Raw genomic sequence first — 26,708 nt, 5'->3', positions numbered from 1 at the left:
GCAAGATTCCACAAACAGCGGTGATAATAACCAGATAATCAGATTTAGTGATATTGGTTGAGGGATAAATATTGGCCAGGACACCAGGGAGATCTCCCCTGCTCTTCTTTGAAATGGTGCAATGGGATCTTTAACACCCACCTGAGAGATCAGATGGAGCCTCAGTTTAATGTATCATCCAAAAGATGGTACCTCTGACAACCCAACACTCCCTCAGTACTGCCTAGATGATGTGCTCTAGTCTGTGGAGTTCATTGGCCCTAGCCAAATCAACAGCTGCAATTTGCCTCTGCACCTTAGGCTAAAAGAAATGACCAGGATTTCTTCACACTGATATCCCATAACTTCTGCTAGATCATACGCATCAATTGATTTTGGGCGGAGGCGAGATTGGACACAGCTACAATGCTTCCCATAATCAAAGTGCCTTATGTTGCTCGCTATCTGAACTAGTGTATGAGAAGTAACCATCTGGACAAGGTGTTGCCATGCACCCATAAAGCTGTGGTGTCACATCAGTTGGTGCCTTTGGGGAAAGAGATAAAATTCCTTGGGGGAAAGTCTAATCAGAACAAGAGCTAAGTTAAAAGAAAAAAATGAGTTTTTATTTTTCATCAGTCCTTTAAGCACATCTCAGTTTGAAACGTGAAAAGGTCTGATTTTCAATGGTAGATAATTAAACATCAGTTTGAGAAATAGGTTCATGCCATTTATTTAATTGATTCCTAGATATCAACCATGAGGACTTTAATTAAGAACTGCAACTTTCAGATTTATTGTCAAATCATAAAAAATTAGCCTACACCCCCTAAAGGGAGATTATTTTCATTTAAATTCATTTGCAAAACCATTTTTCATTTGTTCAGAGATGCACAGCTTGATGATAAAAACTATGTTAAAGTAGCATTATTGCATTACTGGTGTGTGATGTTCCCACAGTGAAACTAATACTTGACTTTTTCCTGACACCAACCCCTCCATAAACAGTTGTTTTCAAATACCTTTTCAGTGCCATTTTGATTCCTTCATGGGATGCGGGCATCACTGGCAAGGCCAGCATTTATTACCAACCTCTAATTGCTCGTGACAACTGAATGGCTTGCAGGCCATTTCAGAGGATATTGCTGTGGGTCTGGAGTCACATATAGGCCAGACCATGTAAGGATGGCAGATTTCCTTCCCTAAAGGGCATCAGTGAGCCAGATGTGTTTTTTTACAACAATTAATGGTAGCTTCATGACTCCATTACTGAGACTAGCTTTCAATTCTAGATATTTATTAATTAATTGAATTTAAATTCCACCAAAGGCCATAGTGGCATTGAACCTGTGTACGCAGGGCATTAACGTGGGCCTCTAGATTACTAGTTCAGTGATATTACTACTGCGCCACTGTCTCCCCAAATAAAGTTATCAATCATTCAGTCAACAATAATGTGACATTATTGCAAGCAGTTTAATAAAGTCATTAAATAAATTGCATATAAACACTTCAACTAGTTACCTTTCTACAATTAACTTAATTCGGGAAATCAGTGAATATTATCAATTAACCATCAGTATGTTTAACAGTAGATAACATACCTGAGACCAGAGGTTAGTTCCAGCTGGATTGTTGAGTCCAATTCTGGGCACCACATTTTAGAAAGGATGTCAAGACCTTGAGAGGGTGGAGAGGATATTTACTACAACTGTACCATCGATGAGGGACTTCATTTGTGTGGAGAGACTAGAGAAGCTGGGATTGTTCTCCTTAGAACGGAGTAGGTTAAGGGGAGATTTAATAGAAGTATCCAAAATTATGAGGGACTTTATTAGTGTAACTAAGGAGAAACTGTTTTCACTGGTGAGTTTGGCATTTACGCAGCAAGTTGTTATGATCTGGAATGCATTGCCTGAAAGGGTGGTAGAAGCAGATTCAACAGTAACTTTCAAAAGAGAATTCGATACATACTTAAACAGGAAACAAATTGCAGGCTGTGGGAAAGAGTCCAGGAGTGGGGCTAATTTGATAGATCTTGCAAAGAGCTGGCATAGGTACAATGGGCCAAATGGTCTCGTTCTGTGCTGTCAGACTCCATGACACTATGCATTAAAATCTGCCCCATCACTGCCCCTTAATTACAGATTCTAATTTATGCAAAAGGAGATCCCCACCAGCAAGAGGGAGCTCACCACTTCCAGACTAGAGAATTTGGGTGGTGCTATAGTGGGACCACATTTTTTATTCGTTTGTTAGATGTGTGCGTTGCTGACTAGGCCAGAATTTGTTGCCTATCCCTAATTGTCCTTGAATTGAGTGGATTGCTGAGCCATTTCAGAGGGCAATTAAGAGTTAACCACATTGCTGTTGGTCTGGAGTCACATGTAGGTCAGAGGAGGTAAGGACAGCAGATTTCCTTCCCTAAAGGACATTAGTGAACCAGATGGGTTTTTACAACAATCAACGGCTTTTTAATTCCAGAGTTATTAATTGAATCTAAATTTCACCATCTGCCATGGTGGGATTCAAACCCATGTCCCCAGAGCATTAGCCTGGGCTCTGGATTACTAGTCCAATGACATTACCAATATGCCACCACCTCCCCAGGGGTGGGGCAGAAGGGCCCTTAAGATTGGAGATGGATTTTTTAAGGCCTTGGATAGGCCCAAGAAGTTAGCTTTTGAAGCCTGAGGGGGAAGGACTGATATCCATTATCAATGGCAGAAGGCAAGGAAATGAAGCAGAATGCTAAGCTCACCTTTCGGCTGGTGTTTTTTTCAAGTGGTCGATGAGGAAGCAATGCTGGGTGGCCTTCTCAGTTGAGGTCAGGGATGGAAATTGAGAACAGGGCAGGAACACGGTGGTAGGCTTCACAAGTCTATGTTCACACCATTTTCATGACTATTTATTGATGGGAAATATAGGGCATAGAATCAAGATGTAAACAAATACTAAAAATTAATCACAGATCATTTAAGAGATCACTGTTTCTCTCTGAAGGAGCAAGGATATAGTTTTAGCAAACAAATGTGATAGTTGAGATGCGACATGGTTATGGTACTGGACGAGCAACCTAGAAGTCCACTAGTTCAAAATAAGCAACAAACACAGCCTTGCCAACAATACCCACATCCTAAGAACAATTTTTGTTCAAATCGGAACAGAAATCTTTTCCAAATAAACATCAAACTAGTTAAAGACATGGAAAAGAAGTTGGGATACTGTAATCTACCTTCTAAATTATTAACGTTCTTAAGATTGGTTCTCCATTCGGATGTTCCCAGCAAGGTTTGGCTGGTAGTGAAATTGCAGGTTCACAATCCGTGATTTTCGACTGATTCAAGTGAATGGATGAAAAATCAAGGACTCTTAATCGACACTCCCTATGGACGCCACTCTTTGTTGGAAGCACCTGATTGGGAAATGTGTCCTTTTATGTGTGTAATATCATATTGAGCTTCCAATTACATTGATTGGTCCATGCTAATCATATGCTACCATGACCAAACAGATTTCAACAAAAATCCTTGGTAATCACATGATATCACAATCTAATCAGATTCTCATAACTCATAAGAGAACCATTTAAAAATTTTGACTTTTATCCTTCCCATTTTCTCTGTTCTGTAATAACTTTCTGTTCCTGTATTGCCAGGTTCTGACTCACTGAACCTTTCTACTGTACCAACCTGAACATAGCTACACGCTGTGATCCCAGTGTATTCAGCCTGTGCAAGCCCAATTTTAACTCCAATCGCCAAGCAAGCTGGCAGGTGGTTAAAATGACAATTGAACACTTAATGCTGTGCTCCTGATGCACTTATGCCCACCGCCATTTTAACTGATGGATTACCCAAGTTAAAATTGTGTTTTTATTTCTTTCTTTCATGGGTGTGAGTGTCACTGGCAAGGCCAGAATTTGTAGCCTATCCCAAGTTGCCCTTGAGAGATGGTGGTGAACAGCCTTCTTGAACCAATGTAGTCCATCTGGTATAGGTACACTCATAGTGCTGTGAGGAAATGAGTTCCAGGTTTTGGGCCCAGCGACAGTGAAGGAATGGCAATATAGGTCCAAATCAGGATGATTTGTGACTTGGAGGGGAACTTGCAGGTGGTGGTGTTCCCAGGCGTCTGCTGGCCTTGTCCTTCTAGGTGGTAGAGGTCACAGGTTTGGAAGGTGTTGTCGAAGGAGGCGTGGTGAGTTGCTGCAGTGCATCTTGTAGATGATACACATTGCTGCCACTGTGCGCTGGTGGTGGAAGGAGTGAATATTTAAGGTGGTGGATGAGGTGCCAATCAAGCCGGCTGCTTTAGCCTGGATGGTGTCGAGCTTCTTGTGTGTTGTTGGAGCTGCAGCCATCCAGGCACATGTAGAGATGTGTTATGTCCCCCCAACCGTAAATTGTTTAATCTAAGATCTGCCAGTCCAGTAATCCCTATCCACAGTTCTGCTCCCTGGTCCCATGCTCTGGACTCTCATAAGCAATGCAACAGGAAATCCACTAAGACAATTTGCTTTTATGATACCTATAGTTCACATATCCACCTCCTTATTGGTCTCCGACTGGATTTTTATTATTATTATTAATTTTCCATTTTTGCCATCGTTATGTCTGGTGAAGGTTTCTGTACCGTTCTGCATTGTGATCTGTATTTTACTTGATAATAGGCCAGGACTATAGTAGTGTCAACAGACAGAAAAAGAGGGTTTTACTGAGGTATTCAAGATTCATATCCCCTCATAACATTGATTGCATGTGTTATACTGTTTTATGCCATACTTGTGCACTTTATGGGCTAACTGGCCTTTTTTGTGTACAATACCTCAAATGCATGTTTATTTATTTTTATTTTATTTATCTTATTTTTTACTTATTTATTTTATTTTTTATTTATTTAGAGATACAGCACTGAAACAGGCTCTTCGGCCCATTGAGTCTGTGCTGACCATCAACCACCCATTTATACTAATCCTACATTAATCCCATATTCCTACCACATCCCCACAATTCCCCTACCACCTACCTATACTAGGGGCAATTTAAAATGGCCAATTTACCTATCAACCTGCAAGTCTTTTGGCTGTGGGAGGAAACTGGAGCACCCGGCGAAAACCCACGCAGTCACAGGGAGAACTTGCAAACTCCGCACAGGCAGTACCCAGAATTGAACCTGGGTCACTGGAGCTGTGAGGCTACGGTGCTAACCATTGCTGCCCATGTCCTCACACATATATCCTAGACTTTTCAAAGAATGGAAATTATCCTACTTAATGCTCTTTTTCACAATCGGCTTGCACTCCTGCGAACATTAAAGCTGAAACTGCTGCTTCAAAAATTCAAACATTATCTAAATGGAAAGGAAAATAATGGGACCCAGTGAACAAGGTGGGCACGTGATTAGAACTACTGCTCATTTGGAGGATCAACACCAACGCAGTCTTGTTGGGCTGAACATCCTGTTTCACGTTTGAAATCTAATTTTAAGTGAGCAAGATATAGTAATGCTGAACTTTAAAAGCTTAATGGGGACACTTAGCTTTAAAAGAGTTCCAGAATACTTCATGCAATTGCAATTATAAGGGAATATTGATAACCAGGATTTTAATTAATGTAAAATAGCTCTCAGGGCCTGTAATATCACATTGGACCGCTTTCAAAGTATACAAGGCAATTTAATAAGGCATAAATTAGAGAAGATTGTTACAACCAGGTGAGAAAGGTGTCCAGAGGTCCCTCTTAGCCTTCACCCAGTCTTACCGTAACAGGATTTCATTTTAAACACACCATGCTTTTAGCTCCCCCTTGGTGAATCCTTGTTCACCACTTTCCAATTATAAGGCAAAGAAACCAACACAAACAGGCTTTCTTAGGTTTAAAGAAGAAAAGTTGAAATTTATTAAACTTAAACTCTTATTCGTTTGACGCCAAGGATACATGACATGCCCACACTAGCATGCATACACGACACACACATGCAAATAAAGACAGAAAAGAGCAGAAGAAAAATAAAGTGGAAAAGTTTGAGGCAATATCTGAAGAGTTTTTGTTACAGTTCTTCGAACTCACTGTAGAGTCCTTGATTGTAGATAGATCTTGCTTTTTGTTGGGGCCCAGTATTCTTCTTAAACCTTGTTCCTGTAGGAGACCTTTCTCCCTTGGGGTTCAAGTGGATTCAGAGGCTTTTGAGAATGAGATGGGAGCAGGCTGACAGGAGAGGCTGTGGCAAGCTAGACAGGAGAGATTTCTCAGTCCAGGAGCATTCTGCTTTCTCCCCAAACTGTTTGTTACAAATTCAAAAAACTCAGGTAACCCAGCAGGTTAGTCATGTGACTAGCTGGTTTGACCATGTCCGTTTGTGTATTCGGCCATCTTAGCAGTCAACCTGGAATGCGAGCTCCCCCACCTTCAACCTCTGGTGATCAAAAGTCCATTGTGGGTTGAATGTTAGGGAATGGCTGCTATGTCCTTCCAAACACCGTATGTTAACATGCAAATGTCTCTTCCAGCCATGGTTGATCTGTTTAACAAATCCTTTCTTCACTCCAGTAACAGTTTAAAATCAATGTTCATGACAAAATTAATGTGCCTCATTCTTGGCAGGTGGGGGGGCCTAGCATGACAGAATATTTTATATTATTCCTCTATTATGAGGTGAGCTCTTAATATTTTATTGACAGGCTTTATGCTAAAAATAGGATTTAAACATAAAAGTATTTGAAATTTCAGTAATTAAGGAATAATTCTTTTTGTCTCATTAGTAGTTCTAAATAATTTCACTTGGAACATAATGTGCCTGAAAGGATTAATGAATGCACAGGTGTTGGAAAGTTTCTGTGGTGTTGGCTTTATCATTTCAAGCAATCCAAAGAAATTTCCTACTGAAAGCAATTAACTTAAAATAGCACCTCTACCCCATTGAAAACATCAGCATGTATTGTGTAAAAACTAGCCAGCATTCCCCTTCTGTTGAAGCATATGTTGAAATATTAAAAGTTACCCTAGCTCAGGATTTTTAAAAACATCCTTTCAATATAAAACATTAATATTTTGATAAATATATTGCAGAGAGCACATGGATATTTAACAAATGCCAAGTGGGTGAACGTGGTCTGTACCCAAACCCACAGTACCGAGAAAATGCCATATTGTGTTGTCAGCCATGGCTTTGTTGGTAGCACTCTTGCATCTGAGTCAGAGGTTGTGGATTCAAGACCCACTCCAGAGATTTAAGAACAAAATCGGTGCTGTTGAAGGTATTGTCCTTTTGATGAGATGTTAAACTGAGGGCCTGTATTTCTTTTCAGATGGACATAAAAGATCATGGCACTATTTGAAGAACAGCAGAGGAGTTTTCCAAGGGATGCCCTAGCCAATATTTATCCCTCAACCAATATTACTAAAACAGATTATCTGGTCATTACCTCATTGCTGTTTGTGGGGCCATACTGTGTGCAAATTAACTGTGGTATTTCCTACATTACGATAGTGAGTACCTTTCTAAAATATTTCATTGACTGCGCAGCACTTTAGGAAGTCCTGAGGTCATGAAAGACGCTATACAAATACAAGCTCTTTCTATATTGTGTGGTCAGTGCACTAAGAAAGCCCACAAGGTAGGTAAAAATGTAATTCCACAAGAAGCACAGACTTCCTTTTGGATGCAAATTTGATTCATCCATGGAACTTTAATTGCACATAAACATTTTTACAGTACAAACAGAAGATTTTCTCAGAGAGACCCCACATTTTGATTTTTGATTGCGATATATTATATTTAACAATAAATTATGTACAATTGTCTGCCACAAAAAAGCTTCAATGGTTTCTCAATGCATGAAAAAGGTTTGCATGCAGTGATCCTTTTGGTTTGGTGTAGTCTTCACATAATTCTTTAGAGGTCAGGTCCTTCTGCACCATAATTAAAACGCAAAGACACAAAAGGTAGACAAGGTACAAAGAGAAGGGAATCACCACATCAAGGAATCATCGTACCTGTGGAAAGTGATAATGAATCTGTTAAAAATAAGTTAATTCCATGCATTACATTGCACTATACAATAAGCACAGTTATTTATTAAAATGCCAAAGTAACTACAACAAACCAACTAAGTGGCTTGTTACTATTATGCACTGTGCTTTTCAAGACTTTTCAGGATAATTCTGTTGTGTATGTATTAAATGGGTTTTGTTCATTATTGATAAAACAATTTTAATCTTGCAAATAGGATATTACTGCCAAATTATAAAGAAAGAAGAAAAGAAAGAAACATGGTAGGCATCAGTAATCATATCAATTATGGTGAAAGTTACTGGAAAACAGGCAATGACCTAACATAAAATGTTATTAGCATGAATACAACTGACATGTTTTCATATTTAAATTACCATTTTGCTTGAGCTTACAAATCAGTTACACGATAGAGCATTGAAGTTCAAAAACATTCAGTCCACAGAGACTGGAGAGTCCTTGTCTTAAATACAGAGTGTGCTTGAAATACATGTCAATTTATAATATTTCAATTATGGAGTATTTCAGCTTAATGAGGTAAATATTAAAGACTACACTGAGCTCCAAGTATTTCATCTTTTTACATGCTCTTCCTGTTCTTTACAACTTCACGGTGTTTAAATCATGACTCATCTAACTGACGTTCATTCATTCTCAGGACGTCAAGGAATTCATTATATCACCCAATCATTACTCCTTGATTTATTTGTCATTTTTCCTACTCTTTTTAACCACAGCATATCCTTCAACTGGGCTTCTCAATAAAACAAAATACAATTTTCTTCTCACCGTGCTACTGAAAGTTGACCTTATGTTTCTTCAATCATTTTGACAAAATACAGCAGTACCTATTATTCCAGAGTTATGTTACCCTATCAAATTCGAACATCACAAGAGTTTAGAAATAAAAAAGAAAAAGAAAAAAAATGAACCAGTAAAGAGTCAAAAAAGCAAATAAGTGAGAATAGAGACTGAATTCTGTAAGGCAGAATAATAGAGTTGAGAAAGAAAGTGAAAGCAATGCTACAAGACAGGCAAAAATTATTAACTGTGCTAATTTTGCAAACAAATATATTGCTATGAAGTTAGATATAAAATTAGACACATCTAAAACTTAATATAGTCTTAGATTCAAGTTTTGTTTCAGTTTAGTCAAGGTATTTATCTTCAAAAATTTGATTGTGCTAAACAAAGTATAATACAGATGCATGCAGCTGAGGGATTTCTAATTCGACTTTGATTGAATTAGCAATTTTGTTTTTCAGATCCAGGCTAAGTGATTCTCATGCTGTGTGAATGTTCTGAAGCTGTAATAATCAGTAATGGGGAATGGTATCATTTGATGTTTAAATTGATCTGAATGTGAATTTGGAAACACCTAGCCTGATCATAAATTGGCAATTTCAAAACAGAAAACATCTCAATTCTACTCTAACATCTAATAGGCAACGTGATACAGAAATGACCAGAGGTTTTGCATATTAGGATCAAGAAATAATTATATAAAATAATATAATTTGCAGCTTTTACTGTAATTAATCAAAAACGTAGTGTCCATTTAAGTCTACAATGTTTTACTTATCAGTTAGCCTGCAATCAATTATTTTGAGCTTTATTGAATTGAACAGGCAAAAAGCTACACACTGGCTTGTAAGTAATAATAATAATGCATTTATCGTTCCACCTCTAGCCCTCCATAGGTTTTGTTTCCCTTCTTTCAGGCTGCAACAGACTTTTGCAATAGCTCCTTCCTAATTATGTCAGTCTTATTAAACATCAATTTGGCAACTTTTGCTGGAACCTGTTTCCCAGGAACTGTAAGTGCCTGCTATTGAATCATCAAAGGATTAACTAAAGCACATAACAAAGTGCCTTACAAACATTGGCTAATTGCTATGAAGTCTTCAGAAAATGTTGTAAACTGGTTGCTATATGCTGCTAAGGTATTTAAGGTTGAGTTTTGTTACAGTACAAAAAGAGTAAAATAAAAATAGGTTGATTTTTAATCCTAATCGCCCAGCCGAAACTGAATAGGTGGACAGTTAAAAATGATGATCTTACTTATCTTCTTGGCACTCAACCGTTTCCCGCCATATCTGATATTAACCTGAGGTGCCCGCACAAAGCAGATGGAAGCCTTTTGCATTTTTGCAAATCGGGGTCCTGTTAGGTCATTAGGACCCTGATGGCAATTTAACCAGGGCCTGAGTGGGCAAGACCCCACAGTTTTCCCACCAGGCTGAAACAGCTCAGCAACTGGTGAGAAGCATGAGGAAGCCCTCCAGGTAAGTCAAAATATTGCCTTTGTGGGCCAAGAAGAGCAAAGGTGCTCCTGCTGGCCCCACAGGAAAAGTCTCAACACCCCTTTCCCCGGATTCCTCCCCATCTCCTTAAACCATTCCAAAACCTCTTTTCTGCCATTTACCTGGAAATTGCTAGGATGCCAACTATGTATATTTTTCTCCTGCCAGTGGCCATTCTGTGCCCTCTTCCTGCCCAGAATGTGTGGGAAGTGGACTGGCAGCTTTAAGGGAGGCCTAGCTGTTAAAATCACCATTGCGTCCTGCTGTCTCTGGTAAGACGGGAATTAAGTTGCCAGACAGGTTTTTCGCTGGAAACTCACTACGAATTAAAATCTACCCCAGAACTTATTCCACAAATGTACCCATCAACAGCTATTAAGCTAAAGGATAACATTTGGAAGTGCTTCTGGTCAGCCTTACAGCCCCCCAGGATGTCCACAGTCTGTCAATTCTGGCCTCCTGAGCATTCCTGATTTAAATTGCTCCACCATTGGCAGCCATGCCTTCAGCTACCACGGCCCTAAGCTGTGAAATTCCCTCCTAAATTTTTCTGCCTCTCTACCTCTCTTTCGTCCTTTAAGATGCTCCTTAAAACCTACCCCTTTGACCCAGCTTTGGTCATCTGGCCTAATAACTCCTTATGTGGCCCAGTGTCAAATTTTGTCTGATAATACTTATAAAGTGCCTTGGGACGTTTCATTATATTAAAGGCACTAAATAAGTGCAAGTTGTTATTCTGTCGTACCTAATCCTGTTACTAAATTACATAGTATGAACACTAACTCACTTTCTTATGAAACTTACATTGTTTTTCTAGCTTTTGTCCTAAAGGACCATAAGTATTTCTCCCTATTAGAGAGGGACAGTTAGTAATGTATAGCTTGAGGCTGACCACCCTGCAAGTGTGGGGCAAGGTGAGGAGGCAGGCTTCCATGAACTACCACAGCAGGCATGGGGATTGAACCCATGCTATTGTCCTCTTTCTGCATCAGACTCTAACTGTCTAGCCAATTGAGCTTCCCACATGAAACTTATATAAACCAGCTGAAAAGGAGATAAAGTTCAGTAGTGTTGACAGATTGCTTTGCATTTGCAGTAGACAGTATGGTGAGTTGATATAAATCTCAGGTCTAAATAAATATTTCGGCATCATTTTTGGAATGGAACATTTTATTCTATTTGTCATTCTAACTTTAATTTGGATTTATTATTATAGTTTATGTGCAGCCATGCAATGATTATGATAATAGTTAGGTCCAAACACAGTTAATCCTGTTTTCAATGACTCTGCATATGCTTTATATGTTCTGCTGTTGGCAACAATTTAAAAAATTGTTCTATGTTGTGCAATACAGTACAGGATGTTCATACAACCATCTAAATATTAACTGCATACTACTGCTGGTGTGTGACAGTGTGACACCATCAAATGCCAGACGTACCACACAACCTATGATATCAGGTCATTCAGATCGAGAAATGTCTCACAATAGGGGATTCCAAATGGCTGTAATGTTCTATATGTACAGTGTTCCAATACATGATGCATTGCCTGGAAGACAGGACTGTGAAAATGAATTGCACTCAAATTTTTGCTTCTATTCTATTTAAAATCCAGGATTCTAGTACTTTAAAACCTTTCCCATTCACTCTGACAGCGAAGAGTTTCTGATCTAAGCCTGGTTTTTAGATATAGAAAGCCAATCTTTGTACTGTGTGACATTGCTTAGTTATCAAGATTTTTAACACGAAGCATGCTAAATAAAATAAATCCCTGCCAAACTTTAGAAATGTTCCTTTATGTCCAAAGCAAATTCTGTTGGCTAAAGAAGCTGTACAAAGTTTTGTAAATTGGATGTTTTATCTGCTTTTCCTATAAATTGTGACCTGAACATTGTCCTGATTTCAACATAACTTTTTGAATTCAACTGAATTTCCCTCATCTCCAGAGATGAAGAAACCGTTGAAACTTATTCAATGAACCACTGAGATCCTTTCTATTGGGATTGCTGCTTTAAGAGTTACAGTCAACATATAATATCACAATTCTTTACACTAATACTACTATCTTTTCTTTTATTAGGGTTCTTTTAAAATAGAAGGAATTAATCTGATTTAAAACAAAAATCAAAATACTTTTGAATAAGTTAGGAACAAAAGATAGTGAATCATCTTTGCAGTTTTTTGTTAATTACTGAGTAGGTTGAAAAGTGTGTGAGTATGTGAGTTGCTATCATTTCACTGTAGGACACTGAGCTCTTAAGCATGAGAAACGCTTCTCCAAACTATATTTACCTTGACCTCCCAATGTGCTCTCTGCTATCATCAAAGAGGGAATCTGACAAAGCTTCTGGACTATCTCTCTTCCCATATCTGTTGGAGAGAAAAAAACAAGTTTAATTCTAAAATTTTAATTTCTTTTGTTTATTAAGTAACAGAATTTCAAAATACCTATCATGCAGTAACTTTTGGGACTACAATTAGAATCTCACAGATTTCCAGTCACCAGCATATACGTACTTTAATCAGCCTGAACATTAATATATGGGAAATGTATAGTTGCATTTGGTTTATTTTAACTGCCTGCAAGAGGCATAAAGTACATAATATGAAAGTGTTGGACAGAACTATAGAAGCGAATAGTTCCATATTGGAAAGGAGCAGACTGAGAAGGGCTATGAGGAATGCAAAGACAGGATTACAATGTATGTTTGTAAACACACAGTGTGGTGAATAAGGTTGATGAGCTACAGTATGGTCATTCTCGCGTTGGCAGGCTGTGACTAGTGGGGTACTGCAAGGATCAGTACTTGGGCCCAGCTGTTCACAATATATATCAATGATTTGGATGTGGGGACCAATTGTAGTATTTCCAAGTTTGCAGATGATACAAACTAGATGGGAATGTGTGTTGTGAGGAAAATGCAAAGTGGCTTCAAGGGATTTGGACAGACTTAGTGAGTGGGTAAGAACGTGGCAGATGGAATATAATGTGGAAAAATGTGAGGTTATCCATTTTGGTAGGAGGAACAGATGTACAGAGTATTTCTTAAATGGTAAGAGATTAGAAAGTGTAGATGTACAAAGGAACCTGAGGGTCCTCGTCAATAAGTCATTTAAAGCTAACATGCAGGTGCAGCAAGCAATTAAGAAGGCTCATGGTATGTTAGCCTTTATCGCAAGAGGATTTGAGTCCAGGAGTAGCGAAGTCTTGCTTCAATTGTATAGAACATTGGTTAGACTACACCTGGAGTACTATGTGTAGTTTTGGTCCCCTTACCTTAGGAAGGATATTATTGCCATGTAGGCAGTGCAACGAATGTTCACTAGACTTGTTCCCGGGATGGCAGGACTGTCCTATGAAGAGAGATTGGGGTAACTGGGCCTGTATTCTCTAAAGTTTCAAAGAATGAGAGGTGATCTCATCGAAACCTACAAAATACTTAAAGGGATAGACAGGGTAGATGCAGCTAAGATGTTTCCCCTGGTTGGGGAGTCTAGAACCAGGGGACACAATTTCAAAATAAGGGGGAAGCCACTTAGGACAGAGATGTGGATAAATTTCTTTACTCAGAGGGTTGTGAATCTTTGGAATTCTCTACCCCAGAGGGCTGTGGAAGCTCAGTCATTGAGTATGTTTAAAATAGAGATTGACTGATTTCTAAATACCAATGACATAAAGGGATAAGGGGATAGTGTGGGAAAAAGGCATTGAAGTGGATGATCAGCTATGATCGTACTGAATGGCGGAGCAAGCTTGATGGACTGAATGGCCTACTCCTGCTTCTACGTTTCTATGATGTAGTGGCAATAATGGAAACGTGGCTTATAAATGATGAGGACTGGGTGCTTAATATACAAGGATATAAAGTCTTCAGAAAAGATAGAGACAGAAAAAAAGGGAGGTGAGGTGGCAGTACAGATTAGGGAAGACATTGTAGTATTGGAAAGAGGGATGTCCTTGAAGGGGCAATAACAGAATCCATTTGGTTAGGGTTGAGAAGCAAAAAGGGTATGATCATGCTACTAGGTGTATTCTATAGGCCTCCAAGTAGTGAGAGAGAGTGATAGAGGTACAAATCTGCAGGGAAATCACAAATGTGCAAGAACTATAGAGTGGTGATATTGGAGGACTTTAATTATCCAAGTATCGATTGGGATAATGTTAGAGAAAAGGGAAAGGAATGGGAGGAATTTCTGAAATGTGTTCAGAAGAACTTCTTTCATCAGTATATTCTTGGCCCGACAAGAAAGGAGGCATTACTGGATCTGGTGCTGGGAAATGAGGTGGGCCAAGTGGACCAAGGAGGGAATTTTGCGCTCGCAGCAGGGGTCTCAACGTCAGGGCAAACCAACGCCGAGATACACACATTCCCTCTTCTACAGAAGGCCCATCGAATTTACTGCCAATCAAACATTTAACTGGAGAGCGGCGGGCCTTCCATAGGATTTAGGACCCCATCGTCGGGGTTGTTCACCCTAGAGCAAAGGAGATTGAGGGGAGATTTGATAAAGGCGTATGAGATTATGACAGGCTTAGATAAGTTAGACAAAGAAAAACTGTTCCCATTACCTGATGACACAAGGAGTAGGGGACACCTATAGAAGGTTTTAGGCAAGAGATACAGGGGGAATATGAGGAACAACTTTCTTATGCAACAAGTGGTAATGACTGGAACTCGCTGCCCATGAGTGTGGCAGAAGCAGAAACAATCAATGATTTCAAAAGGAAATTGGTTGAGCATGTGAAGGAAATAAACTTTCAGGGCTATGGGGATCGAGCGGGGGAGTGGGACTGACTGGATTACTCCGCGGAGACCCAGCATAGACTCAATGGGTTGAATGACCTCCTTCTATGCTGTAAATGGCTCTATGACCTTTTGGAAGAATATCAATTCTGAGTATACGACAGAAGACACATAATGAGCAACAAAAAGTGAATACTGATCCACCTCCATAAATAATAGGCTCAAAATGATAGCTGCAAGAGAGTTGTAAACAGTTTCCTTCAGCAGTGTGATAAAATGGGTACATCACTTTCTGCATATATTCTGTTTGCAATACAGGTAAAAACTGAAGCATTGAATATATTTGGAAATTACTTTCAAGTACTTGTTGCAGTATTTGCAAGAGAACAGGATATTGTTGAAAGTAAACAACTTTGTTATTTAAAAGATCATATCATGACACTTTCCTTGTGGGTTTCAGGATGATAAAAATGTGTGGTGGTAGATGATTAAATGCTTTATTATGTAGAATTTACAGCACAGAAACAGGCCATTCAGCCTCACTGATCTATTTAGGTGGGTTTATGCTCTACACAAGACTCCTCCCACCATACTTCATCTCATCCTATCAGCATATCCTTCTATTCCTTTCTCCCTCATGTACTTATCTAGCTTCCCCTTAAATGCACCTATGCTATTTGTCTCAATTGTTCCCCATGGTAGCGATTTCCACGTTCTAACCACTCTCTGGTTAAAGAGGTTTCTCCTGATAAATGCTTTATGGAGTATAATATTTCCTGAAAGTTTGAAGTTTATAAATGTCTTGGCAGGCAAGTAGTCAAAAATGAATAATGCATAGTAAAAGGTTCGATAAATATTCTGGATTTTCCTTTGGAAGGTAGGGAGAAACTTTATAAATGTTTCTTCAGGTGTTGTAGTGGTTGGCTAAAGACGATTACCCAATTGAATGGACATCGTCTGTGTAAGGAATAGGCTTGATTGGTTAAATGACCTTCTCTCATTCCATGACATTTTAAAATTATTCTTCCCTATATTTTCTAGTAAGCAGGAAAATCAGGAGAGCTAGAATGAAATGATATGGAGCTGTGGAAAAGACAGGCAAGAGTATGGTGAAAAGGATCTGATGTGCAAACATGGAAAGCTGGAGATCACTCGGAAGGCCATAAATTAAATGGCATCAAGTGACTGAGGACGCTCTCAGGAACAAAGGGATCACTGTGGAAGGTCATGGTGAGTGAGAAAAAGAGCAAAAGACCAGAGTAAATAAAGAAATTCTGTGAGTAAGGTTTCATACTACCATCCAAAATGAGAAGATAAATCAAGTCTATTTTCAGAACTCGATCAACTCATTGAAATCCAATTTCACGTTTAGTAATAAGATGCCCTATGTGTCACTATGGGCTGCTTACTATAATGGACTTTGTTAAAAATAATTTTAGATTCAGGAATTATTTTTTTTTTTAAGTGTGAACTGTTAGATCATGGTTTTGCCAATTCCAACCCCTCTTCCCCTGAAGTTTATGCTGGGCAATAGTTCCACAAGCATTATTGGCCCTTCAATGCCTTTCCTAATTGACTGTTCTTTCTGTGTGAGCATGAGCAAAGAGAGTTGGCAGGTAATTTATCAAAGGTGTCATCAGAACGGAGCCCAATCCTGCCCTCATCCCAACTCCAAAACTGTGCCCTGATGTCAGGGGGGCACTGCCATTATTCTACAATCAAACTGTCTCTGATTCATTGCTATTGATGTTTGTTTACATTTTCAATTTCTGCTTCCTAAGCTCTGGAATTCCCTTCCTAAACCTCTCCACCTCTCTCTCCTCCTTAAACCCTACCTCTTTGTCCAAACTCTTTGTTAGCTCTCCTAATAGCCCATGTGAGTCAGTGTCAAATTTTCTTTGATAACACTATGAAGCGCCTTGGGACAGCTCGCTACCTTGAAGGCACTATATAAATCTGTGTTGTTGCTGTTGTTTTTATAACAGTGACATCAGCTTCAGTTAAATGTTTGGTTTTGATGCCCATCTTTTATTCATGCCACTGTAACCATTAATCTATTAACATTTCTATAGGTAAGAAACAACTGACTAACTTCCCAACTATTTTCCCTCACTAAAGTTGGCCTTACATCATGTGCTGTTATAGAGCAGCCCATGTACAATGCAAATGGTGCAAGACAAACACTTCTGCTTTCAGAAAAGTGTTGAATTGATGCCCATTTGGCCCAGTTATACACAAAAAGTACATTGTACTAATACAAGATATGCGGTAGAAACTGCAACAATTTCGTTTAATAATGACTGGTGAGTTACAAAGGCCTGTACAACCCTGAGTTTTGGGTTAGTGTGTGTACAAGTTGTACAACTGCAAATAAAAATAATGGCAAATAAAATACACATCTGCCACTCAATCCTTTCCAGACCAATATCCACACCTCAACCAACACCACCAAAATGCATGAACTGATCATTTATTTGTTTGCTAATTGTGGGATCTTGCTGTCTGCAGATTGGCTGCTTAATTTGCCTGCACAACAATAGTGACTGTACTTTAAAAGAAACTCTTTCATTTTAAAGCAGTTAGGACACGAGAATAATTTGGATTTATATAGCGTTTTTAACATGGTAAAACGTTCTAAGGTGCTTCACCAGTCTGAGAGAGAGTAGTGGTTTTAATGTTAACTAGGGCAAAGGTGGAGGTGCCACAGGCAGAGTCCACAGAATCAATAGTGTATAAAATCTAAAATATGTTTTCACTACTCAGATTAAATAATAAAGGTAAATTTAGTGCTTAGAACTAGATATTAATGGAGCTTATTAATTCATTAAGTTTAATGGTCTGAAAAATTAAAATTGTCTGTTTTAATTCCCTCTTAGTGTTTCGTGCAGATATCTTTGCTGAATCAAATTCTCTTTTCTCCATTTATATTTTATCTCCCTCTTTTCCTCCTTACCTCATCCAGTGCTGACTCCAGCCTCCACTTTTCTCAAATAGCTCAGAGATCATTAGGCCTTGCTTTTTATAGGGGGGCGAGATGTGCAGAAGGGAACTCATGAGCCTGGTAGAAGGTTGCGAATCCAGAGAGGTCAGGGACCCAAGGCCTCATTTAAGTAAGGTTTTCCGGAGTCCTATCCAACATCTGGCTAGGTTCACTACTTGGCCAGTGGGCAGCAGCAGGAATCTGATCGCAGGAGACCGCAGCTAGAGATCCATGGGAACGATCCCCAGCCGTCAGTGTGAAGAGAGTTTCCATGGCAATTGTGGTTGGCAATTGAGGAAGATGGGGCACCTTTACTCCTCCTGGCCCACAAGGATTTCAAAGAGGTGGGCATTTTTGAAACTTACCTTGGCCTATTCTGGCTAGTCTGCTCATCCCGCCGGGCAGCAGTTAGTGCAGAACTCCCCTGGCTTGATGTTAATATGATGTGGTAGTGCCAATGACATCATCGGGCCGTGACATTTGCCAGTTAATGTATTTTGATTTTAAGTAGGCCCCCACCTGCTTTTAGTGGGAGCCTCATTGATGGTCTGAATCACTACTGTTAATATTACGGCAGCTGGAAAATGGTGGATTGGAGGCAGCATTTTGATTTTCAAGATTTTAACCCCTTATCCAAGCCTTCCTTGTCCGTCGTGGGGAGAAGGGTAGAAATTGAGGCCTTGGAGAGTCTCTGTGTGTATAATGCCATTCAGCCTCCAGATAGTATGAGGTACCCTCTTGAGATGGAGTTTGGTAATATGGCACCAAATTCCTCTTGGTCTAGTCTAGAGTTAGAGAAACTAAAGACTTGGACCCGAGACCTTCTGCATTGGAATTGAAATGCTGTATCATTACAGCTGGCAGGCAGTCAATCCAAATCCTCTTTGATAAATACATATATAATCTAAGTGACAATATCCTGTCAAGAGAAATTAATGCAGAAGTTTCTTATTGCTTTTACTTTTAGTCTGGCAGTCAGGTAGATAATAAGTACAAAGTGACAGTAGGTTTCACTCAAGTCCAACAGGATGTCAGTTTCCTTCGCGGTGAACATTCAGGTTGAACCACTTGTGATAACATGTCTGTGCAATGAATGAGTCCCATTTTGCAGTGACTGATGTTGCAATGCTGAAGACATGTCTGTTCACATCGTCCATTTACAGGGAGTTATGAACTCTTGAGTCTGAGTGGAGTGACAAGAAAATGAAGGAGTACAGTGGCACGTATGAATAATTTAGTGTAAAATGTGATGATACGTGATGAGAATACGAAAATGGGATGTTTAAAATCAGAAAGGAGTGATATTAAAAAGAGCTCAGACTATTTTTTATACCAAAGGCAAGAAGTGGACTTCTGTGGTTTAGTACAGACTACCTATACACTAATCACTTTCTGTAAGTGTTCAGTATACTGCTTCCCAGTAGCAATCCTACAATTATTTTCTTGTGTTTTTTTCTTTTACAAATTGCATGGCGCAGTGACTTTTGAACACAGTCCTTTCACCTCAGTTCCAGGTTTGAATCCAGCCTAGACTGATGAATTCAGAGTCTCTTTCAACTCATCTGCACAGCTGGAAACTGGTGGAACAGACTCAAGTGAAATTAGTTTTTCAATCTCAACCCAGTTCACAGGGGCAGCCGTTCCACCAAACAAAACTATTCATAATTCCAGACTAGTCGGCACTAAATTGCCTGAATAACTGACAAGGAATGACTATCTGCTGTGGAGAATGGAAATATCAAACTGACACAGTAGGAATTGTTGTCCTCAGATTTACATTAAATCATGTTATGGTGTAGAGCAGAAGGAGTTTTACTTTGCAACTGACCTCCCCAAGATTAACCCTAGAGTGCAAAAAGTGATAAAAGTGTTCAATTCACAAATATTGATACCCTTGAAGTTAATTTGAATAAAAATTTACTGATTGTAAATAAAATGCTCACAGCAATTTATGTGGTAGTGGCTCCTTCTGAGAACAAGCTAAGGAAAAACAAAACTAGTTGACCTCTGATTGGAAAGTTTGAACATTTCAATTGGCCTTGTATTGATAATTTAATCAGTGCATTCTGATCAGCTCTCAAGTTCAATTCAAGATACTAAGCATCAGTTGCAGATATCTTTATGAGGCACCATCCTATGGTGTGTGGGGGAGAGTGTGACAAGTGCACTCCCAATTGCTAACAATAATGGACTATTCTTCCAAGAATGAACCTTTGAGCTGAGGCAGTTAATTTGAACTCTTTGAAGCACTTGGAGAAAAAAAACAAGGAAATGGCTAAAACAGTGGTTGCAATTTTAATTGAGTAATATTCATAGTAGACTCTGGGGAATTAAATACATCAAATTAAGGCTGCTAGAGTGTCGCTATTAGGATGATGTAAGATGGGACCTTTAGTGTATGAAGGAATGGAGAAGATGATTTAACAGTGAGACTGTTGCACAACGCTGAGAAACGGATGTTTGAAAGATGCATCCCTGTTGCTCCACACAGTACAGACCAATGGTCCATTGTTCCTGAAGGAAACTGTTGCCGAAAGGGCGTTGTGGCTTCTGGTCCCACAGATTATCAATTATGAAAATACAAGAGTGGTTTCTAAGTGCCCTCAAAATAAAAATGAATCCATTCTGTACTTTCAATACAGAGCTAGGAAAAGACTGTGGAATAATTTGCCAAATTCAACAGTGTGAGGAAAATAAACCAGTGCAGTTAAAAGTGTTGAATATTCAATGTTGTAGAAAATGCATAAATACTAGCATCCCATTAAATACTCTGATGTCACTCCAGATATACTGACTACTCAATGCAATATTATGCTCATAAAAGCAGAAAATGCTAGCAATGCACAAGTCAGTCAGCATCTGGAAAGAGAAACAGCTGGATTTGACAAACGGTGTGCACCTAAAATATCATCATTTTTTTTCTCTTTACAGATTCCGGCTTATATCCTGGGCATTTCCAGAATACTTGGCTTTTATTTCACATTTGCAGTTTTTTTTTTTCTTTAAACATTATTTCAGGTGAAATTACTTTCCTCTAAGACCTTCCCAGGTTTTTTTGTTTACTGTGTTCTTTTGAATCTATACTGTTGGGGGGAAAAAATCAGAAATCTGCCTCTGTGGAGATATGACCAGTAAGCTGCTGACATGTACAAAAATAAAGATGCAGCAAATGAACAGTGAGATTTTAGAGTTGAGCAGGGATCGGATCATAATTAAAGCATAATTAGCTCTATCATTCCAAACTGACAGTGGCTACAATTATTTACACAAGGTTCAGCATAAACCAAGTTTATATTTATTTTAGGTTAATGCTTTACAATATATAGGTAGGCTTAAAGGATTGGCTGACTGGTGGAAAACAGAACAGAGTGATGAGTCAATAAGGTCACTCAGTTTTCAAGAACATTTCATCTATAAAGCAATAATGAGTGGCAAGGTGTACATATAGCAGGGCTTTTACTACAGCAGGGATCATGAGGTGAAGCAGAGTTAAAACTCAAAATTTCACACATCTTAAGAGTTCACTGTTGTCTTCAATCAGTAAACTGGAGATAAGGTAAGGAAATGCTGCACAAATTAATAAGATATGCTTAAAATAAGTAACTGGGACGATAAGTTATTAAAATTATAGATTAATATTTTGAGTGAGTGTACTGGGTTCTTAAAACATCAATAGCCATTTTCAGCACCGCTACTTTCACAACAGGATAGATTACAGCACGTGATATTAAGTGAAATATAATTCAGAAGTAAAACAAATCTTCTGGCTATCCTTGGAACACTATTTGAAATATACATGTGAACTTAAATGCTGATTTACAAGCTTATGGGTACTTCTGTGCTTTATAATGGTGATGCTCACCAGTGAGTATCGCTGCCCCGTTTCCTATGTTACAGCAGTGACTACACTTCAAAGGTACTGCATTGACTGTAAAGCATATTTTGACATCTGAAGGTTGCGTGAGGCACTATGTAAGTGAAAGAATAAGAATAAGGAATAAGGAAGAACAAGGAAGTCCTGCTACAATTGTATAGGGCTTTCGTGAGACCACACCTGGAGTACTGTGTGCAGTTTTGGTTTCCATTTCTAAGGAAGGATATACTTAGCCTGGAGGTGGTATAGTGAAGGTTCATTAGATTGGTTCCTGGATGAGAGGGTTGTCCTATAATGAGAGGCTAAGTAAATTGGGCCTATAGTCACTGGAATTTAGAAGACTGAGAAGTGATCGCATTGAAACATAGAAGATTCTGAAGGGGCTTGAGAGGATAGACACTGAGAGGTTCTTTCCCCATGGCTGGGGAATCTAAGACACAGGCAGCACATCCTCAGGATAAGGGGTTGATCATTTAGGACTGAACTGAGAAATTTCTTCATTCATTGATTTATTTATAAATGTCATTGGTCATGTATGAATCATTCTTATTAATACGATTATTATTAGGGAACAATTTGATAGCTCATGGGTAATAGCCAAAGGTGAACAATGAATGAACAGTAAAATAAAAGCAAAATACTGCAGATGCTGGAAATCTGAAATAAAAACAAGAAATGCTGGAAATACTCAGCAGGTCTGGCAGCATCTGTGGAGAGAGAAGCAGAGTTAACATTTCAGGTCAGTGACCTTTCATCAGAATTGCCAGTTCGGACAAAAGGTCACTGACCTGAAACGTTACATCTGCTTCTCTCTGCACAGACGCTGCCAGACCTGCTGAATGAACAGTAAATGTTTGTTGATCCATATTCACCAAATGCTTCTATTACCTGACTGAGTACTTTCAGCAAAACAGTTTTATTTAGTAACTTCTGTGCTCCATATATTCATTATTTTGCAATGTTTTCAAACCAAATACTAGATGTAATGCCTGGAACAATGCTGCTCCTGAATTTAAGGGCTCCAACAGAAGAGAAATCAGCTTTTCAGGTCACGATGAAGAGTTCTTTTTTCAAAGACAATTTGTAAAGGTTGCTCAGATATAGCTGCACTGCATGAAACAGAAGCTTTAAACTTGTTTTGATTTCGTTTTACTGACTCATGCTCCACATGCACCAGTCACTGCAAATGCCTCACTGAACTGCCCAAATTCCAAGTGTGAGCCTGAATGGTACGTGTCAGCAGACGATTTGAATCAGGGAGGCTTTGCAGCCAAGCTTCATTCTGTTCTCACCCAACATCTAGTCACAGACACATTCCAGCAGGTGTCATCAGATACTAGCCATGAGCAGGAAGCCAAAGCGATAGCTAATTCTGCCTAGACCATGGATTGAACCGGAGACTTGCCGGATCTGTACAGCACAAGTACTGCACTTGGGAGTGAATTTGCCCACTAAACAACTGGGGAACCTTATGCTTGTTTTTAAAAGAAAATTGTATTATGTTAATTAAACAACGAAGGGAGTAAAGTAATCAAATCAATCACATGAGCTGACTGCTTAGCACTGTTAATGATCTGCAGCAGGAACTGACTGCAGTGTGAGTTATAAATATGTAGTGTGAATAGATGCTGGCTTCGTTGTTATCTTGCATATTCAATGATGTGTGGCTCCAGCTTACCTCTGCCGTGTGATGAGATTGATGTAATGCCTGAGAGCAGAATAGTACTTCGCCAGTTCCTCAGGGGGTGCATCCTCTCCTGGGTTCTCAGGTTTGGGAGGATAGGCATCCACCAAAGTCCCGAGGCACACCAGCACACAGATAGCAAGAGCAATCAGGGTTGTCCAAGGTTTCTGAACAGCCACCATCTGTCACACAGGGAAGGAAAAGCCAAAATCAGCAGAACATGCCAAGAATACACACTGGAAAATCAGAAAAGACTGTTCATAAACGAGTTTAGTAGATCTAGTGTATCTAGGAGCCAGTTTAAGTATTTATATCATTATTGTTGAACTACTATAACCCTGGAACAATTTCAAAGGTGTTTCTCACATTTAAGCATGAGTACTGATTAGAGAACAGGGAGAATTTGAATTGAGCATGCAGTTTTAAATAAAGTAATAGACACAAGGAATTTGTCCAGTTCTTTTTTAAAAAAAAGGTTGGGGAGGTCTCATTTGCCTTCACTAAATTAGACTACATTGCCATTAAACTTTGCTGCTGCATTGGCATGGAAACACAATGAACTACGGAGTGGTGAAATGTGCAATTCTGTTCTCAATCTGGCTTGTCTAGCTGGGAGAAGCATCAAGCTGGTAGTGGTTAGGGGAAGTGGGGGATGGGGGTGAGGAAGAGAAATGAGCGTTGGAGAAGGAGGCAACCACCAGAAGAGAGAAAATCTGCAATATGCCCCAGTCTATCAGGTCTGCTAGAGATCAGTCCAAGAACCGATCTGGAATTAGTTGGAACTCTGCCTGTTCAAAGAATAGTTTGAAAGAAAGGTATGCAAAATAAATAAATAGAAGCAAAGTACATTCTTTAGGTCTTGTATGGGTTCAATTACCTGAAAATGTGTACCTTTTCATTATAATGTTACCACTCAAGGTTGAAAATCAGTATGTGGTAGACGACAGAGTGAAAGTTTCAAGTTGTATGGGTTGAACACGGACACAATTATTTAATGTGAGTATATGTGATGCTTCAAGCAAATAAAAGAATTCAAAATTCATGAATTATGTCAGCATTAAAAACTAAACAATACCTAAATTAGGAGAGGGATAAACACAAGAAGGGAAGAGGGAAGCAAACATCTGATGAAGTCACCATCAGTACTTGTATATTAATCATGAAATGCTACTTGTGATTAATAATATTTAAAATGTACACCTGCAAACCATACAGACTACATCTGAAACATTAAAAAACCTGTCTGATGGAAAAAGAAAATATTCCATTTGTCTTTCGACATCATACAACAGAGCACATGCCAGACATGACTGGACCAAAGGAAAGATGAAACTTAGTAACTAAAATTAGCATCTGGGAGAACAAATAATGGACGTTAATGTTTCGATGATTTTAAATAATCCACCCAATTTCAACATTATGCACTTTTACTTTTGTCACTTTAAGGTTTGAAGACTTTAATGATAAAACTGGAGGCTCTGAATTATTTTTTCATTTTCTGCTGATCTATACGAACTCTGTCATTTCATATGTTTTTATCCTTTCTTTGCTGTCAGTTAATTCAGGTTCATCCACTACATGAATTCTTTAGACTGGTGTTATTTTAGGGAGCATTGTCACCTATAGTGCTGAAATAAACCAGTAAAGTCAACTGAGTCAAGTATCCATGAGTTAGTATTAAAAGTTTTCCATATTTCTATAATATCTTATTGCTGCTGTATAATAATGAACATTTCCTTCACTTGGAATCATGCCAATGTTTAACACTAAACAGTGCAACGGAGTTTGATTAAATGTACTGTAACTCTAAATATATAGGTCTATGTTAGTCCCACTCATTTGTGGTTCAGGCATAAAAATGATTGGAAAATTAATTATGTGGAAATCTAATTATGTTAACTGGGATTCCATTGTACAATTAAAGTTCTGCAAGAACTACACAAAACACGTAAAATGCTGCAGAATAGATTTCTAGTAAGTCATACCCCGACACGCAGTGCTTACTGTTAAAGGCACAAGGTCAAATAATTTACACCACTGTACTTCATATTAAAAGGGGCACTTTAATTAAACGGAGTCGGTAAACTTTTATCATGTGGATTTGGGCTCAGAAAATAAAACTAACTTGTAATCAATCAATGCATATTGCGCACATCATGCCACAATGCAAAAAAAAAATGCAGAGCTTTTCTCAATCCTGAAAAGGTTTTGCCTAACACATTTTCCCTGAATCTAAAGCAGTTTAGTTAATTCAGTAGTAGTGTGTGTACTGAAATCTGGTGATCGATTGGATTAATCTACCTCACACGTTACAGTAATGGTCAGAATCGACTACATATCTGTTCTTGAAATGACAGCAACAACTATTGAATACTTAGACTCACAAAACTAGCATGCACCGCTACTCAGATGTGATCATTGAAGTTTCTAACCGCCGGCTGTTGCTGTTATTGCCTCGACAATCTTACACTTTCAGCTTAAGAGGTTAGATCATTTCTAAAAGTTCCAATACCTTTTCTGTGGCGGTTGGGTGCAACATAAACTAACTTGGAAATTCGAAAAAGTGCACTTGGATAAAATGCATGCCTACTTACATTTTCTACTGTCTGGATGTCCTGCCGATCAGAGAAAATCCTAATGTGTCTGTCCTGATTCTTTTGCTCAGCCGAGTTCAGGTCTGTTCTGAAGCTGCTGAAGATCTCAGCTCCCTTTTATATCCGCGGGCTCTGAGACCACGAGGGAGGCGCTCCTTTGTCATCACCTCCTTAGACTTATTTTGCATTAATGAGTTATTGAAAAATCGATATCCACTCACTTTCCTTCTCCACCCCCCGGACCTGACAGATAGCTTATCTTCCGTCAAAATCATAAAATACGCCTCCTTCCCCAATAAAAAGTAGTCAGGAAGGAACAAATAGATAAGTATCAGAACTGACATTTAGGATTCATTTCCGAGATATCCCAATTCCTACTTCAATCATTTCAATCAATAAGTGCAGTATTTGGGGACGAGATAGTGCGGATGATAATTGTCTAAAATTACAAAATTATTTGAATCCCACCCTTTTAAAATGACAAAAATGCTATTTTATTCATAAATTACTATCATTGCAATAGTATTTAAGAC

General features: G+C 38.8%; 1 protein-coding gene across 1 annotated transcript; it reads right to left on the bottom strand.

Annotated features, from left to right (window-relative positions):
- Positions 1–7,731: 7,731 nt before the first annotated feature.
- On the bottom strand, positions 7,732–26,247 carry LOC137348115 (peptide YY-like). Its single transcript, XM_068013338.1, has 4 exons — positions 26,176–26,247; positions 23,576–23,763; positions 12,591–12,668; positions 7,732–7,976 (listed from the first exon to the last, which is right to left on the bottom strand). The coding sequence occupies exons 2-4, from the start codon at positions 23,761–23,763 to the stop codon at positions 7,952–7,954; spliced, it is 291 nt and encodes a 96-aa protein (XP_067869439.1). The 5' UTR covers positions 26,176–26,247; the 3' UTR covers positions 7,732–7,951.
- Between the last annotated feature and the right edge of the window lie 461 nt (positions 26,248–26,708).

The sequence above is a fragment of the Heterodontus francisci genome, chromosome 33 (assembly GCF_036365525.1).
Source record: "Heterodontus francisci isolate sHetFra1 chromosome 33, sHetFra1.hap1, whole genome shotgun sequence".
Classification (NCBI taxonomy): Eukaryota; Metazoa; Chordata; class Chondrichthyes; order Heterodontiformes; family Heterodontidae; genus Heterodontus; species Heterodontus francisci.
The sequence above is the reverse complement of the archived record's forward strand: the minus strand, read 5'-3'. Positions and strand labels throughout refer to the sequence as shown.

Excerpts from the sequence above, each read along its gene's own strand:
- LOC137348115 (XM_068013338.1), bottom strand. The coding sequence starts at position 23,763 with ATGGTGGCTGTTCAGAAACCTTGGACAACCCTGATTGCTCTTGCTATC. Across the intron at positions 12,669-23,575 it reads AATCTCATCACACGGCAGAG|ATATGGGAAGAGAGATAGTC; the intron begins GTAAGCTGGAGC and ends TCTCTCCAACAG. Across the intron at positions 7,977-12,590 it reads GAGCACATTGGGAGGTCAAG|GTACGATGATTCCTTGATGT; the intron begins GTAAATATAGTT and ends CACTTTCCACAG.